The 18,743-nt window shown below is 44.7% G+C and overlaps 1 protein-coding gene across 1 annotated transcript in view; it reads right to left on the bottom strand.

The window, feature by feature from the left end:
- Positions 1-1,021: 1,021 nt before the first annotated feature.
- The window catches only part of CIZ1 (CDKN1A interacting zinc finger protein 1), a 34,813-nt gene continuing 17,091 nt past the window's right edge, over positions 1,022-18,743 (bottom strand). Inside the window, exons 8-15 of the mRNA XM_081847604.1 lie at positions 18,369-18,551; positions 15,976-16,106; positions 14,841-14,925; positions 13,306-13,419; positions 8,802-9,011; positions 5,622-5,679; positions 3,417-3,538; positions 1,022-1,685 (exon numbers count right to left, since the gene is read on the bottom strand). Of these exons, the coding sequence (XP_081703730.1) occupies positions 1,422-1,685; positions 3,417-3,538; positions 5,622-5,679; positions 8,802-9,011; positions 13,306-13,419; positions 14,841-14,925; positions 15,976-16,106; positions 18,369-18,551 (1,167 nt within the window). The 3' untranslated portion in view covers positions 1,022-1,421. The remainder of the gene's footprint in view (positions 1,686-3,416; positions 3,539-5,621; positions 5,680-8,801; positions 9,012-13,305; positions 13,420-14,840; positions 14,926-15,975; positions 16,107-18,368; positions 18,552-18,743) is intronic.

Below are 18,743 nucleotides of genomic sequence, written 5' to 3'. Positions count from 1 at the left end.
GATGGGAGATCCATGGCATTAGCAATGTTTCCGGATCACAATGGGATTGGACTCTTCAGTCATTGCACTTGGGAATGATGTCAGTTTGTTGCTATGAAGTTCTAACTCTGTGTCACCATTTTAAGCCTGTGAAATTTCTAATTATCATTGTAATCTCACGATAAGAGCTCAAAGACCAATTTTACTCTGAATAACCTCCAACGTTTCTAAAGATGCAACTTTTAATAAATCAAGAGTGATTATGGAAAAAGTCTCTGTGGGTGTTCTGTTTCAGTGGGATCTATTCTAATCCAGCCCCATTTCAATGTAATGCTAAAAAATTACATAGAACCGTAGAGTTGGAAGGGGACCATGAGGGTCATCTAGTCCAACCCCCGACAATGCAAGAATCTTTTGCCCAATGTAGGGCTCGAACTCACAATCTGAGTTGCTTCTATGAACATAGGCTTAAAATGCACGTGTCAGTTACATCTGAGATTGGAGAAAGGGAGCGTGTGACACACCAGGTTCTATTGAGAGCTGGAGTCCCATCAGCCCCAGTCTGAACAGCCAATAATCTGGGGTGTTGGGATCCAATTAACAAATGGAGGGCCACATATTCCTCAAATACCCAGCTTTCCCCCGCCACACTGTATTTGCAAAAAATGCAAAATATTTTAGTGGCTCTATTAAAAAGCAGGAAGTTGAGGTGGAAGATCATACGCTGGATGCTTTAAATGACTTAAGGAGGAGGAATTCTCTACACCAGTCTTTCTCAACCTTGGGGCTCCAGCTGTTGTTGGGTCACAACTCCCACCATCCTTGACTACTGGGACTGCTCACTAGAGGTGGTGGGAGTTGTGACCCAACAACAGCTGGAGCCCCAAGGTTGAGAAAGGCTGTTCTACAGAGTGCTTTTCCTGGTCCAGCGGGTTCAAGAATTGCCACGAAGAGAAATGCTCACAGCAATCCTGTTATCGAGTAGACATGCAAAGCCTTGGATTCACCCCACCCTTAAATCCTTCAGAACAAAAACAGCAACAAAACTACAGCATACTTTTATTTCTCTAAAAGGAGATGACAAGGGGGAAAAGATGGTGGGGGGGACAGAAAAGGAATAAGGCTTTTCCAGCAAAAGAAAAAAAATTAAACGAATTAAGCTCCCCCCCACCAAATAGGCAGCTTAATCTGGCCCTCTACCTAGCCAACCAGCTGTGATGAAAAGAGGCCGTCCGCTTCCTTTCCCTGGCCTCAGCCTTTTTCAGATGCACCTGCTCCAGCATCTGTCGAGACCCTCCCTACAACCATGGAACTCTTCCACCTTCACAGGAAGTCCTGATCCCTCCCTACAGCAGCAGCGGCCTGCCTCCCCAAGGAGCTATTGCTAGCAGCCAGGAGATGGCCCTTTCACCTCCTCCACGATGGGCAGCGCTCCACACACATCATCTATTCAAATTGTGACTCTGCTCTGCAGCGGAAGCCTCTTCTCCTGAAGACTGACATGCTTCCATTAACACCGTGATTTGCTTTCCTACACTAGGAGCCTCTGTTTTACAATCCACCTTGTCAATGGCGGTGGCAGCAGAAGGAGCAGAAGGAGCAGCAGGAGTCGGAGTCGGAGTCTGCAGGCCGCTCAGCTCCTGCTGGGGATTATTGGATTTGTCCACAAATGCAGTAGCAGGCTGGAGTCTCATGGCTTTGTACCGCTGCAAATGAAAATAAAAGGAATTCAAGGTTACTGGTAATCTGGTCCCCAGTGTGAGGATGTTGCCCCACAAACGTGTGGTGGACAAACCTATGCAACAGCAGCTGGGAGCAACTCCTCCCTCAATAGGGTCTCTACCCTTGATAGCCAGTGTGCCTGAGGCAGTCCTAGGGGAACACAACCCAGCACTGTGCTTTATTTTTACCAAAGATGCATGCTAGTCCTCATGGCTTCAGATAAATCGGGGCGGGGGGGGGGAGTATAGAAGACAGGTGGTGCTGAGTAAGATTTCCAGTGGTTGGGGAGTCAAGACATCAGGATCCTTCAGGGCCCTTTGACTTAGTGACAAGCAAGACCAAATTTATATAGTAGGTATTGCAGAACTGGGACGCGGGTGGCGCTGTGGGTTAAACCACAGCGCCTAGGACTTGCCGATCAGAAGGTCGGCGGTTTGAATCCCCGCGACAGGGTGAGCTCCCGTTGCTCGGTCCCTGCTCCTGCCCACCTAGCAGTTCGAAAGGACAAAGTGCAAGTAGATAAATAGGTACCCCTCCAGTGGGAAGGTAAATGGGGTTTCCGTGCGCTGCTCTGCTTAGTCATGCTGCGGCTTAGTCATGCTGGCCACATGACCCAGAAGCTGTACCAATAAAGCGAGATGAGCGCCGCAACCCCAGAGTCAGCCACGACTGGACCTAATGGTCAGAGGTCCCTTTACCTTTTACTGCAGAACTGGTTGTGCATTTTTGCTGCATAATTTTTCAGGTTTTAGCATGAAATATGCACCAGTTCTCCACTGTACATTTGCTGCCAAATGGGTAGCATCACACGTAACAAGTTTGACAGTTACTGACACTGTCCAATGTAACACAGAGACACTCAGACTACTCTGAAGAGAGAATGGGAACTGAGTTAACCTGAAATCCGAATCATTCCTCGGGGGTAACCCCATGGTCTGTGCATTACAGCACTCAATCCCAGAAGCAGTAAACGTGCAAGTGCTGTATGCAAAGTCTCTGCTCTTCAGGAAAAGCTACAGCTGCCACATCATTGATTTCAGCGTAACCTAAATCACAACTTGGGACGTGGGTGGTGCTGTGGGTTAAACCACAGAGCTTAGGACTTGCTGATCAGAAGGTCGGTGGTTCAAATCCCCATGACGGGGTGAGCTCCTGTTGCTTGGTCCCAGCTCCAGATAGGTACCGCTCCAGCGGGAAGGTAAACGGTGTTTCCGTGCGCTGCTCTGGTTCGCCAGAAGAGGCTTAGTCATGCTGGCCACATGACCTGGAAGCTGCACGCCGGCTCCCTCAGCCAGTAAAGCGAGATGAGCGCCGCAAGCCCAGAGTTGGTCACAACTGGACCTAATGGTCAGGGGTCCCTTTACCTTTACCTTAAATCACAACTAACATGTCTCATAGAGAACTTAGTCTGGAATCAACCCCTTATAAACCATTTGGTCACATGCAGTTGGCCAGGATCCTTAATGGAGAGAAGGACCATTCCTCTTGGGAAAGCAGATGGAATGGACAATATGACACAGCAGGACTGTCATCCAGTGGGACAGACACTGATCTAGAAGCACAGAGCAGGCATTGGAGGAAAGGCTTGTAGTGGCAAGACAGCAGGGGCGTAATAGGAAGGCATTATGAAGCCTGGAGCCTAAAGGTTGAAGCACAGGAGGAGCCGTGGGGGGGGGGGGGGCAGAGCAGACAGACATGGCAGAAGAGGGTCTCACCTGGAGATTCTCAAAATGCATCAGGGATTTGCAGTGGGCAAGTTGGGCAGCAGAGTCGCTATGGCAGAATTTGTGGCACAGCCGGCAGAGGAAGCCTACCACAGGGACCAGAAAATCCAGGCCTGTGAAATGAGGGAGGGGAAGGGAAGTCACACATCACACTGAACACAACCAAAATGAATTAATAAAAGCTCCCCCCCCCCCCAATAAAGCATTGTGTGATACATAAATACAGGAAGCCCACAACTTACATCCATTTTTAACTTGTGCAAATTCAGCTTTATGTGCTTGGCAAAAACATAATAAATAAATAAAATTAAGGGGCAGAAAAGGGGTTGGGTGTCTGAGAAAAAGGACTTTGGCAATCCCACCTGGCATTGCACCCAATGTGCTTTGACTATGCACGATTTTGGCTTTAGGCGCAGTCCCCCAAACGTAATCCCTGTTTAAGTCGAAGCATTACAGCATATGTGAAAAAGGGTAGGGGGATTTATTTATTTAATATTTTAAAAGGCAACGTTGCTCTTGTTAAATAAGGAAAGCTTATATATATATATATATATATATATATATATATATATATAGCGCTTTCTGCTCACTGTAGTCCAGTTGCAAAGCTGATAATCAGGCAGCTCTTTCTAGCAACTGGAACAAATGGAAAAGTGCAAAAACACAATTAAAATTAAAAAGAGTAGGTGTTACTGCTGCAACCCTCCTGAGCACACATATGATCTCCATTGAAATGACCGACAAAACTAGCAGGAGGGAGGCAAACTTTTGTATCAACACCCAGAAGCGCAAGTAATGGCAAATGGAGTGTTGTCAGAATTCTTCAATTAATCTAGAGGAACTAGACAGGGATGTCATTTATCCCCTCTGATCTTTGCTATTTCTATTGAACCTTTGGCTACAGCAATAAGCAAAAATGTACATATTCATGGGATCTAATTTGGCTCTTTAAATACTAATGTTTTATCCAAATAATGTGGTCCTCCCTTCGCCTCACCCTGTGAAATCTTATAAAGAAGTCATAAGGTTATTATCTTGTTACAGGGAAATAACAGGTTACAGTAGAAAATAAATTACAACAAATCACGAGTGGCTTGGTCCGAACATTTCAAATGAAAATTTAAGAGATAATGAGTGGATAACCAAAATACAGTGAAGAAATAAACACAGAATTAGATATCTGGGAATATGGGTTACAAATTAGAATATATAGTAAAGATTAATTACCAAAAGCTGTTTTGTGAGTTGGGAGGAATCACTGGAATTTTGGAATTCCTTATCTATCTCATGGTATGGGAGAGTATTTACTGTAAAAACGACTGTCCTACCCAGAATTTATTTATACTCCTTAACATTCCATTAGTATTCCATCTGAAATACTGTCAAAATGGCAGAGATTGATACAGCATTTCATATGGAACAAAAAACCACTAAAGGTAGCTGCCCAAAACTCTTTATAAAAAACACAAGCAGCAGCGGTATGGCAGCACCCAGAATAAACAGTTATTATCGCACAACAAAATTGGCTATGTTAAAATAATGGTTTAAAGAATATCCAGTATTGGAGGAGGAAGAAATAACAATAAAAAGAAAGCTTAAATATCTGCTGTTTTAAAGAAAACTATTGGGAATCTTACTTTGAAATCCTTCCCTCAGTATTAGCTACTGTAAGAGCCTGGCCTGAAAGTAAAAACAGGTTATCTATGGGCCTATTGCCTTTAGTGCTCCTGTTTTATAATGAATTTCTAAATCTAGGGTAGTTACAAGATTTCAAGTACAGTGGTGCCTCGCAAGACGAAAACAATCCGTTCCACGATTCTCTTTGTCTAGCGGTTTTTTCGTCTTGCGAAGCAAGCCCATTGACGGCTTAGCGGATTAGCGCTATTAGCAGCTTTCAGCGGCTTAGCGGCTTAGAAAAAGGGGGGGGGGAGGAAAAAAAACCCGCAGGAACTCACAAGACATTTTCGTCTTGCGAAGCAAGCCCATAGAAAATTCATTTTGCGAAGCACCTCCAAAACGGAAAACTCTTTCGTCTAGCGGGTTTTCCGTCTTGGGAGGCATTCGTCTAGCGGGGCACCACTGTAATGGCAAAATACTAGTTTAGAAAGCATAAATATGGTGTGGAGGGGTTGTAGTAGCAGGAAGTAATAAGACGAAAAAGCCCCAAGCCAGCAGCAATTGTGATGGTTTCCTTACCATAGATGGTATCTGGACAGTACTCCTCACTCCCTCCAGAATCTTCCAGTGCTGCTTCCTTCAGCCCAACATGCATGGAAACAAGAAATGGGAATAAGAGAATTGTGAGGTTGGAAGGGACCCCAAGCGAGGGTCATCCATTCCACGGTGAAGAGAAGCTCCTGTGCAAACCAAAGCTAAGGTCACGAGAGCATTCCACAAAATCACACAACCAGAGTTGGAAGAAATCCCCCTCTCCAAGAGTCATCTAGCCAGACACTCTGCAACGCAGCAGGAGGAAAGTTCCAATACACATGCATTTACATGAATGCTGTAACAGGCAGTCAGCTGCAGCTCCTGAAAAAGTGGCTACCAGGATCCCATCTGGAACTGTGGGCATCCATTCCAGCCTCCATTTCTCTCTTTCCACCTGCCTGCCTGCCTCGCTCTCCCTTGTTGGTGTAATGTGAACAATGGGTTAAATCGCACAGCGCCTGGGCTCATGCCTTAATGAGCACATTCCTCATGTCTGGATGTTCTGAGATAAGGGTGCCAGGTGCACTGGGTTACCATAGCAACACTTTTTTAAAAAAAATATGTATTTTTATTAAAGATTTTCTTGATTTACAAAAGTATGTGCAATGTCTCTCTCTCGTATTTTTTCCATGTAATAGTTTTACAAATCAGTCTCATTTGTTGAGACATTAGGAAGGAAAGGGGTGGAGGGGGGGAAGACGATTGGGGGTGTGGTTGGGTGGCGATGTTTCTGTTTTACTTACTATATGTAGGGTTTGGTGTCAGCGTTGCTTGTGCAGGTTCTCTGTTGTTCGCTTGTGTTCCTTTGGTGGTGAGGGAGGTTGGGGTTGGCCTAGGGTGTGGTTGTTCATTTGTGGTTGGCTGTGGTGGTCTTTGTTTTTGTGTGTGAGTGGGGTGGGTGGGTGTTTTGGATCAGGTTAGCCATATTGATTTATATGCTGTTGGTGGATTATTGTCATTGTCTTGTTGGGCTGTGTACGTGATAAAGGGGAGCCATACCGGGCTGAAGGCGTCTTCTTCTATTTGTCCCTGTGTCAGTTTCAGTTTATTGGTTAATTTTTCTAGTAGGGCTGTTTCCCATACTATTTGGTACCATTGGTCCATGCTTACTCCTGACAGGTCTCTCCAGTGTCTGGTTATAGTGTTTCTGACTGCTGAAAGTAGGTGGGTTATGAGTTCTTTGTGATATGAGTGGGCATTATTATCTTGGAATATGTTTAGTAGGGCCAGTTCTGGGGTGATTTCTAATACAGTGGTGCCCCGCAAGACGAACGCCTCGCAAGACGGAAAACCCGCTAGACGAAAGGGTTTTCCGTTTTGGAGGCGCTTCGCAAAACGAATTTCCCTATGGGCTTGCTTCGCAAGACGAAAATGTCTTGCGAGTTCCTGCGGGGTTTTTTCCCTTTTCCCCCCTTTTCCTAAGCCGCTAAGCCGCTTATCAGCTGATCTGCTGATAAGCCGCTTAACAGCTGATCGCTCAAAGCCGCTAAACCGCTAATAGCGCTAATCCGCTAAGCTGTCAATGGGCTTGCTTCGCAAGACGAAAAAACCGCTATACGAAGAGCCTCACGGAACGGATTAATTTCATCTTGCGAGGGACCACTGTACTTGCTTGGTTATTTTTGCAAATCCAACTATTCTGGACAACAACCATACAAGAAATATGTAAAAAAACAAAACACCAGCACTTGTTGAGTCATTCCCCCTCCTATTGGTTCAGGAATGTAGAGACGGGTATAATGTTCTCTAGGGCACTGCTTTCATGATACCTTGTCTACCGTAGTTTTCGCTCCGTAACACACATTTTTTTCCTCCTAGAAAGTAAGGGGAAATGTCTGCGCGTGTTATGGAGCGAATGCTTCCCTCCTCCGTGGCTCGCTTTGAAACAGCAAAGTGGGAGAAGAGCCGCTGAGTGGGGAGGAGAGAGGGACAGAGAGCCTGCTTCTTTAAAGGAGCAAACCGGGAGAGGAGAGGAGCCGCTTACACGAGTGGTCCTACTAGGGCCAGCAAGGAGACCAAGATGAATTTAAATGTCTTGAAGCAGAAGGAGCCAGCCAACCTAGTGCTCTCGAGATATTGCTAGGCTACAATTCCCAGATTGAAGGTGTTCTCAGTAGTGGACCATGACTGTGGAATGTGGTTCCCTCATAGGGTCAGCTGGTGCCAACCTAGATGGGTTTCTGTCACCACTGAAAAAATTAATCTGTTCACCCTGGCCTTTCAGTTACAATTAGGACCTATGATATCACCTTACCACATATGGAATTCCCATTCTGCATTTGTAAGAAGTCAATCTTTTAGTGTGGCTGCACCCACACCTTGGAACTCCCTGCTTATTGATATCAAGAAGGTGCCTTCACTTTATATTTTTTGATGTCTGCTAAAAAAAAAAAAAGGAATGTTTACCGACAAGCCTAACCCAGATGTTTAGAAAGTTGATCCAAGTTTTAATTTGTTTTTAGCTTATTCTTATTTTAATTTTTTGTATGTTTTAAATAATTGTTATTTTTGTGATACTTTTATTGTTTAGCTCTTTTTATAGCACGAGCAGCAAACAATAATGCATGGTTTAGTGTTACATCCAAATTCAGGGGTTGGTTTGTTGTGCTCCAAACAATTATGATAATATATTTATTTATACCCTGGCCTTTTTCCCCTAACAGGGCTTATAGATTATTTTTTTTTAAAAAAAAGATTTGCTAAAAACATAGAAAAACCAATAAAAAACAATTAAGCATTGATATAATTAAAACTATATACCTATATAAAATATGTTTAAAGCATACCAAAAATTACAATAAAAAGAAACCATGATTCCTACACCAAGATTTCATATTCTGATTTGGTGGGAAGCAATCTACAATGGCCCAGTTTGAATGTAACACCAAGCTAGGAATTATGGTTTGCTGTGGGTCCCCAGAAGTTGTTGGACTACAACTCCCATCATCCCTGACCACTTGTCATGCTGGCTAGGAATGATGGGAGTTGTAGTCCAACAACATCTGGGGACCTACAGGTTGAGAAACACTGTGCTAAAGGAACAGAAAACCATGATTTTGAGTGACATGCAACCAGTGTCACTGTAGCAACCAAATGAGCCTTTTTCGGTTGCCAGTTGGGCACATCCAATGCAGCCACTGCTGCACTCCTTCTTGGAAAACATACCTGCTTGATGAGAGACTCTTCCTTATCCAGCTGTCCAGAGGCTCCCTCTTCTCCAGCATTTCCCTGCTGCTGCTGCTCCTCTTCTTCCTCCTCCTCCTCTTCCTCCTCTTCTTCTTCTTCCTCGTCATCTTCAAAGCAGCCAACAGCATCAACTGTTATGAGCTCCTCAGAATCCTCCGGCCCAGCCTGCTCCTTCTCCCCCAACTTCACCTGGCCAGACACAACAAAGGGAGGGTGAGAGACAGGAAGGACAGGTCTCTTAGGAGGCTAGGATCAAAGGGCAACTCCCACCACCCACTTCCTGCACTCCCTAGTGTAATGGCATTCCACACTGGTACGCATGCTGAGACCCTACCTGCCCGCGGACTGTCTCGCCAGAGTCGTGCATGCTCTAGTTATCTCCCGCTTGGACTACTGCAATGCGCTCTACATGGGGCTACCTTTGAAGGTGACCCGGAAACTACATCTAATGCAGAATGCGGCAGCTAGACTGGTGACTGGGAGCAGCCGCTGAGACCACATAACACCGGTCCTGAGAGATTTGCATTGGCTCCCAGTACGTTTCCAAGCACAATTCAAAGTGTTGGTGCTGACCTTTAAAGCCCTAAACGGCCTCGGTCCAGTATACCTGAAGAAGCGTCTCCACCCCCATCGTTCAGCCTGGATGCTGAGATCCAGCGCCGAGGGCCTTCTGGCAGTTCCCTCATTGCGAGAAGTGAGGTTACAGGGAACCAGACAGAGGGCCTTCTCGGTAGTGGTACCCACCCTGTGGAATGCCCTCCCATCAGATGTCAAGGAAATAAGCAGCTATCTTCTCTTTAAAAGGCATCTGAAGGCAGCCCTGTTTAGGGAAGTTTTTAATATTTAATGTTGTATTGTTTTTAACACTTGATTGGGAGCCGCCCATAGTGGCTGGGGAAACTCAGCCAGATGGGCAGGGTATAAATAATAAATAATAATAATAATAATAATAATAATAATAATAATAATAATAATAATTAGCACATGGATCGCACCAAGGGGCAAGTAAACAAAACAGCCTTAAACAACGTTTATAAAGTGTGAAACTAACATGCAGAAGCCACTTGCTTCATTTGACTGACAGAAGCTTGGTCTAGCCCAGCGATAGGGAGCCTGTAGCCTTCCACTGGTTCTTGAACTACAGTTCCCGTTATTCCTGAGTACTGGCCATGCTGGAAGGGGCAGATGGGACATGGAGTCCAGCAACCCCTAGAACATCACAGGTTTCCCATTCCTGGAATAGCCCAAGGATGACTAACAGTAGACATTTTTTTCTGGGGTGTGTGTTAATATTTCCCAGGGCAGCGGGGTACTCTCTCAGTAGTTCCACCACCCTAAGAAGCTGGTGTAATTTCAGTCGCATTGCCCAGCAACCGCATGCAGAGTGTGAGGCCAAACAAACGGACAAGTCTCAGACGTGGCAGAGTCAGAGTACGAAGTCAAGTCTGTTCCGAGGGTTGGGCAAGCAGCAATCCACGTAGACAGACCATTCAGATCACAAAGCCAAGAGTCCAGATGGAAACTCTTGCCTGCTGAGAGCTCTGTTTAAGAAGGCTGAAGCCAGCTGGTTCTCATCAATGCCTTCTCCTCTGTGTCGCTGGAGGTTAATCAGCTGCAGGTGGAGTCACTCTGCCTCCTCCCTTTCCAGGATGCTGTTCAGCGGGTGAAGCTGACTCCTGGCCCATGACAGGTAATGACAGCTTAAATGTAGTATAAACACTGACAACTGGGAAACACTGGCCTGCGAATGCTCCAATTGGAGAACAGCCTTGACCAAAGGTGTCGTGGGCTTTGAAGACACTTGAACTCAGGATGAAATGGAGAAACAAGCTAAGAGGAAGGCACGCTTGGCAAACCTTCACTGTGATCTACTCCTGCCCAGAAACGTATGTCCCCACTGTGGAAGGATGTGTGGATCCAGAATTGGCCTCCACCGTCACTTACAGATACACTGTTAAGACAGTTTTCATGAAAGACAATCTTACTCGGCCACAAGTGATGGCCAAAGAAGATTATATTGCTGTTAACCCATTCTGGGACCCTTACCACAAAGGGGCAAGTAAAAAATCTAATCAAAGTAAACAGGCCAGGGTCCCAGCAAGAGAACCCACAAGTCCTTGCAGTCTTGTGCACCTATAGGCCATAAAGCCCACAGACGGCATATTCTCCTGGGAGGGTCCATAGCTCAGTGCTAGGACACTTGCTTTTCTTCCAAAAGTTCCCAGGTTCAATCCCCGGCATCTCCAGTTACAAAAAAGGCCATGTAGAAAGTGACAGGAAAGACCTTCCCCTGCCAGAGACCCTAGAGCAGTGCTTCTCAAACTGTTTTCTCCGGTCGAAACAAACAAACAAAAAATTCCTTCCAGTAGCACCTTAGAGACCAACTAAGTTTGATATTGGTATGAGCTTTCATGTGCATGCACACTTCTTCAGATACACTGAAACAGAAGTCACCAGAGCTTTATATATAGTGAAAGGGTGGGGAGGGGTATTACTCAGAAGGGTGGTGGGAATGGGTGATTGTCTGATAGGTGTGGTAAACCTGTTGACGACTGTTAATGACTGCAATTGGTCTTACAGGAAAAAGCAAGGGGTGAGATGGCTAAAAATGAGATAAGAATCCAATGTCTCTGTTCAGACCAGGTCTCTCCATGGTTTTAAGTTTCACACTTTAAGAATAAAAATTTGTTTGTGCCACTCCAAATTTTTTATTAGTAAGAAATACATTGGGTGGGACGGGACTCCTAGCAGTGCTTGATTTACAACATAGAACATAACTACTTTATGATGGACTATATGGAGCTGGCGGAAATGACTGGCAGAATCCGAGACCAAGGAGAAGAGTCGGTGGAAGAAGATTGGAAGAAATTTAAAGTTTATTTACAGATACATTGTAAAATTAAGGAATGTTAGAAGGATGTTGGAATGAAGTTAGGTGGCTTTAGCAGAAATGTTATAAAGGATTAAGTAATAATGGATTGTTAATTGGTGAAAGAAGAGAGTGTAAAATTACAGTATGGTAAGATAAATTATTAGGATAAAAACAAAGATGGAAAGGAATTGCTGAAATATCTAATTGAACTAGAATACAAAAAAGGGAGGTGTGAGGCGGTCAAGGAAACAAGCAGATGAAAAATAAGTTATGGGAAGGTTTGATTTGTTTTTTGTTCGTATTTTTCTGTGCTGTTTTTTTCTTTTTTTGTCTGTTTGTATCTATTGTGATGTATTGCTTTGTTTTTTCTTGCTTAATTTAGTGGGGTTTTTTGTAACCTTTAAAACTGGAATAAATGTTATTTATAAAAAAAAGAACATAACTACTTTATAATATGATCACAGGACATCCAGAAAGTATAAAACGAGGCAGCTGCATAAGAACACAAATCATTCCTACACACTTGATGCTGTCGCTCTTGTTTTGAAAGGAAATCTACCTATATTCTGCAAATAAAAAAACTCATACTATACGACACTGAAATGTTTCTTTGATTGTCCTTGAATTTTCCTGCCATACCTGCCATCTTTCTCCTGACACACCAGTGTGGCACACGACACACCCTTTGAGAGCCACTGTCCTAGACAGCTGCTGTCTTTCACAGTAGATAATATTAAAGTAGATGGACAATTAACTCTGGGAACATAGGAAGCTTTATATTGAGTCAGAAAATATAACTGGTCAATCTAGTTCAGTACAGTGGTACCTCAGGTTAAGAACTTAATTCGTTCTGGAGGTCCGTTCTTGACCTGAAACTGTTCTTAACCTGAGGTATCACTTTAGCTAATGGGGCCTCACGCTGCCGCCGCACGATTTCTGTTCTCATCCTGAAGCAAAGTTCTTAACCCGAGGTACTATTTCTGGGTTAGTGGAGTCTGTAACCTGAAGCGTCTGTAACCCGAGGTACCACTGTAGTCAACACTGACTGACAGCGGTTCTCTCATTTTCAGGATTTCATAGCCCTACCAAGGATTGAACCTGGAACCTTCTGCACCCAAAGCTGGTGTTTTATCCACTGAGCTAATATCCTCCCCTAAAGCCTGCCTGGGCCTCTGGTGTTTTTGAGGCACAGCTCTGTAGCAGACACATGGCATGGCCCTCTGCCCAGCTGCCAAAGTCCTACCTAGCTCATCCCAACTGCCACCACGTTCCCTGAAGTATCATAGAATCATAGAGTTGGAAGAGACCACAAGGGCCATCGAGTCCAACCCCCTGCCAAGCAGGAAACACCATCAGAGCACTCCTGACATATGGTTGTCAAGCCTCTGCTTAAAGACCTCCAAAGAAGGAGACTCCACCACACTCCTTGGCAGCAAATTCCACTGTCAAACAGCTCTTACTGTCAGGAAGTTCTTCCTAATGTTTAGGTGGAATCTTTTTTCTTGTAGTTTGGAACCATTGCTCCGTGTCCGCTTCTCCGGAGCAGCAGAAAACAACCTTTCTCCCTCCTCTATGTGACATCCTTTTATATATTTGTACAGGTGCCATTACCTCTTTGGCCTTCTGCTTATGCTCTGGAGACTTCATATGCTCCACAAACTTGCGCGGGGTCTTGAAGTGCCGGCTGCACGCCATGCAAAAGGGTCGGAGGGAGCGTTTGGCAAGCTAGGATAAGAAAAGAAAGGGGGACAGGTAGGAAATAATGTGGCATTTGCTCACAGGAAGCCTTCAAGCACACTTGATTTGATGCCACCTTAAATACCAGGCTCCTTCGGGAGAAAGTGCAGGATATAAATAAAGGAAGAGTTTTTTTAAAATAACAGCATCAACTCATTAGATGCACAGAGGGCACCTTTACATGCACATGGATGTGAAGTGGGGAAACGGAAAGGCTGCGGTTACACAGCGATAGAATTCCAACAGTACAGCCTGTGAAACTTGTAATTATTGCAGCTTAAATGTATGCAAAATGACTGTTCATAACAACAGTAATTTGTGATAACACGAACACCTTAGCAGTGCTGAGTAAATTAACAATTGCAGTGGGATGCAATAGTATAGTCTCTGTTCAGATCCAAATCAACAGAACTGAATTAGCAATTCAGGAGTTAGCCAACTGACAAAGTTATTGAAGGTTTTTTTTTATGGCTGATAAAGAGGCCTTGGTGGCTGATGGATGGGAAGCAGGAAGAAAGCCAGGAGCCAAACTCAAAATTCTTTCAGCCGGTATTTTTTACCCCAATCTATTTATTTTGGGCAGCATTTGCATTGGATTGGCATTGCTGAATACATGAACTTATTCTGTATGTTTTCACTGCTGATATTATTGTCGATCACTCTGAGATGCTTCGTAGGAAGTAATCTTTAAGTGGAATTAATAAACCAAATGGAGCTTTAAAAGCGATTATTTTAAAAATACTGCAGACATGGAAGTGGTTGAACTTGAATATTACTGCCCACGTCTGCCGGGGGAAGGGGGAGACCGCAAGAACAAACCTGCAAATATGCCTTTTTCAGAGGGAGTTACTATGTTTTTTGCTCCCTTTTTAACCCAAGAAAGAACCTGCTATATAATATCAGCAAAGATCCTCCATCAGCAGTGCTACAGTCAAAGACAGATTGAGGGCACCAGGTTGACTAAACAGACACTACTGTTACTTGTTAAAACTCCCTATGCATGAGCCCATTGTCTTTGTCCATGGAGGAATTAAATAACCTTTTAAAGAGGGTGAAAGAAGAGAGCGCAAAATATCACCTCCCCTGAGGTAATCAGCATTCAACCCCTTCCTTGAACATTTACAGCAGGGGTCAGCAACCTTATTCGTCCGTGGGCTGGTTCACCGTCCCTCAGACAATGTGGTGGGACTATATTTTTTTGGGGGGGGAAATGAACCAATTCCTATGCCCCACAAATAACTCAGAGATGCATTTTAAATAAAAGGACACATTCTACTCATGTAAAAACATGCTGATTCCTGGACTGTCCGTGGGCCAGACTGAGAAGGTGATTGGGCCGTATCCGGCACCCGGGCCTTAGTTTGCTTACCCATTATTTACAGGAAAGATAAATCTGGGCAAAGAGTTACCTTGTGTTCCTGAGTCCGACGGTGCTTGATCAGGTCACCTGTAAAATGTATCTGGCAGGTGTTACACCACCTCTGCTGGCTCTCTCTGCAAGGACAAGAACATTCCACTAAAATGGCAACACAGCATTATCTCCCACTTGCTCCACTGCCTTTCTATAGTAAAAAAAAAAAAGCCTTCTGCTAGTCAGTCATTTGGGATCTCATACACTGCCTGGTGACACGTCTGGCATCACTGAGAATCTCAGCTCTGCAGACTGTGGGGCGTTTAGAGCACAGTTCTAACCCTCAAACAGGAAACACGCGAAAAGACAAAAGACTCAGAAAGCAAAGGGGAGTTGTGAAAATATTACATTCCCAGACCCCTGTTTCCTCAATTCTGCCACTACTAGTTGTCTTGTGTGACAATTTTCTGAACATGCGACTTTTAAACCTGAAGTGCCTATGAAGGAATGGGGGGGACCTGTGGTTCTCTACATGTTGCTGCACTCTCTAACTCCTAGCACCTGACTACTGGTCACGCTGGCTGGGTCTGATGGGAGCTGTGGTCCATAATATCTGAGAGGCTCCAAAATTGCAAAGTTTGGTGCAGGTTTCAGCTATCCAATAAGGCATGCAGGTAATTTCTACCAAGTCCCTCGGCTAATCAAATGAATCCTGGAGGACATGAAAACAAATCATTTCACCTTTGCACTGCCCCAAGTGGTGCATAGTCTTGCAACAGGAGCCACTAAGGAGCAAAGCTGAAATAGGTGTTTTCATATCCGCTTGGAACAAAAATGAGCATGCACAAATCCCAACATACAATTTTGTGCTCTAGAAACTACAGGGATGAGGAATCTGCTCATGAGCTGTGTCTGCTACAGTAAGGGAGAGAAGCAGCCCACACCAGGGTACTGCCCTTGGCCAGAAAAATAAGCTCCCCATTGCTTGCAGAGAACATCAGAACCTGCTATGTTGAGTAACTGAAAAGACTCTCCAGCCCTGATTTATTCTTCCTGTGAAGGGATTGGGTGGGTAAACAATCGGTTTGAGAGCTCCACATTCTCCAGTCACAGAATTTTACAGCCTGCACATAGAAGCAGAGCTGGAAGGACCCCGCCCCCCAAGGACTATCTAGTCCAACAAACCAACATACCCATCTTTCTCAGCCAGTGGTTTCTGCTCCTTCACCACAGGCAACAATGAGACAAGGCAGATGTTGCTCATGTGTTGGATCTCCCGAAGTCGCTGCTGGTGCTGAGCTCCTGCCATGTGAGCCTGGAAATTCTGAGAGAGAGAGACATGGAGAGAACATGGAGTAGCCATCATTTGAAACCTAAGCAAATCAGTCTCAGGCTAAGCAAATCAGTCTCTTAAGCTTAAGCCAAGAAAGAGTATTCTCTATAAGATTGAATATCAATATGCACATCAAGACTTTGAGATTAGACCACTGAAACAGCCCAAGAAACTAACTTGGGGGTGTGCTACCTGCAAGCCCCAGTTAAGGGGCCCGTCGGGGGTGAATAGCGGCCTTACTACCGGAGACGTATAGATGTTTAAAAGCTTGGCCTAATTTTGCAGCTGCCCCTTACTTAACTAACATCACTAACGAAGCTTATAGATGGGCTTTCTCCAGAGCCCGTTTTGAGACAATGCCCTCAGCAGTGCTTACGGCAAATTTACGCGGGCACCAATGCATGTGCGTCTCTGCCCCTGTATGTCTAATAAGGTAGAATCTGTCACTCACATCCTTCTATTTTGCGAATTTTATAGTGAAGAACGAGTTCAACTTATTTTGCCGCTTTTATCAAAATTTATACCCCTACAACATTATTTGGAATCCTCCCCCAAAATTCTACGAAAATACCTTCTGGAAGATTCCTCAAGCTCAATATCATATGAGGTGGCCAAATTCTGCACTCTAGCAATCAGGAAGCGTAAATCTCTTTTGTTGAATGGCACACTGCGAAGTTCCCTTGTGTATTTTTTATTATTTTTTTTTTATGTTGTTGTTGATTTCCTTTTGTTTGACCTTGTGGTGTTCTGTGTCGCTGGCTTTTGCCGTAATAAAACTTTGAAAACTTTGAACTTGAATAGCGGCCTTTTGGTTACTTGGACTGCCAGGGCGAAACAGGTGCAAAACGCCGGCACCCTGTCTCTACAACTTCATTATCTACAACTTTATTAACATCTATCTACAACTCTACTAGCATCTCTCGGTACTGTGAATAACGCCGAACTTACCTTTTGTTGGTATCTTCATGAACTTATCTAAAAGACCGAGTTAAGCATTTGAAAAATCTATTGAAACCAGACATTATAAGTTCATTTTAGGCTGGGTAGTTTGCAAGTCTTTGTGGCTTTGTTTAATGTTTTGTATTTTTCTCAGAAGGTTGATAGTGTGTATAATTATTGTTCTGTGTATACTGATCGCCAACGTGTTGCATGAGTCACGCTACATCATTTGAAACCTGGCAAGCCTATCGCAGTTCAGATGGGCTACTACAGAAGTGATGAAAGGGGTGACAGGGATGCTCAGAAATACTGGCCAGGATCAGAAATGGCTCCGTAAGGCTGCCTTCCCCCAACGCGATGGCTTCCAGATGTGCTGGGCTCCAGACAGCATTGGCCTGTGATGAGGGATGCTGTGAGTTGCTGTTCAGCAACATATAAAAGGCCTCAGATTGGGAGAAGGCTCATCCAGTGGGATGAGAATGTCAAGCCCCACTGCAACGTGTTATATGTAGTTGCCTCTGAAGACGGTTCAGGAACATCAGCTGGTACAAAATTCAGCGGCCAGGTCGCTCACCAGAGCAAGATGGCTTGAGCATATTACACCAATCCTGGCCCAACTGCACTGGCTTCCAGTTAATTTCCAGGCCCAATTCAAAGTGCTGGTGTTGACCTATAAAGCCTTAAACAGCTCAGGACTGCAATGCAAAACAGAGAGTTTTATGCTGGCGGGGATTCTACACTTTCAATTTTATTTATACTGATACTTTATTGTGAATATGGATAGCGCTTATGCATTTTTTAAAATGTGAAGTATTTGATATAGATTTTCTTGTCCATTTTTTGTGTGCTTATACACACGCCTATATTTTTACCTACTGCAAGTCACTTCTACAGACAGTAAGCTGTCTAGGAAAGGAATGAATACAGTGGTGCCTCGCAAGACGAAAAGAATCCGTTCCGCGATTCTCTTCGTCCAGCGGTTTTTTCGTCTTGCGAAGCAAGCCCATTGACGGATTAGCGGCTTAGCGGCTTTTAGCGGCTTAGCGGATCAGCGGCTTAGAAAAAGGGGGGGGAGGAGGGAAAAAAAGTCGGAAAAACTCGCAAGACATTTCGTCTTGCGAAGGAAGCCCATAGGGAAATTCGTTTTGCGAAGCGCCTCCAAAACGGAAAACCCTTTCGTCTAGCGGGTTTTCCGTCTTGCGAGGCGTTCGTCTTGCGGGGCACCACTGTACTGATGCAGGTAAGGAGAGGGAGGGCGGCAGGGTTGCAAAAATCCTGACTTTGCAACTCCTCAGATGAAGCGTGTCTTGTTACCTGTTGGTTGTAGCAATTAGTCTTGCATATGTAACAGTAGAATTTCAGGGTAGCCTCGGGGCTGCCTCCAGCTGTCCCCATCTCAGAGGTCCAGAAGGCTGGCTTTAGGGCTGTGGTGCTGATAGCTCGGTTCTCGCTGCTCTGCTGAATTGTGACTTTCAGGGAGCCTGCAGAGCTGACCACCTGGAGAAGATTCAAGGATTCAATTCAGGTTGCCCATCAGCCAACTATTAAATCCCTCAGCTCTGGAGAGTAGAAGAAGCCCATAATTCAGGCCACATCCAGACAGCGGCTATACACTTCCCCACTGTGGAAGGACGTGTGGATCCAGAATTGGCCTCCACAGCCACTTACAGACTCATTGTTAAAACCGTG

This window comes from Podarcis erhardii (genome assembly GCF_964252035.2).
Source record: "Podarcis erhardii genome assembly, chromosome: Z".
Classification (NCBI taxonomy): Eukaryota; Metazoa; Chordata; class Lepidosauria; order Squamata; family Lacertidae; genus Podarcis; species Podarcis erhardii.
The sequence above is the reverse complement of the archived record's forward strand: the minus strand, read 5'-3'. Positions and strand labels throughout refer to the sequence as shown.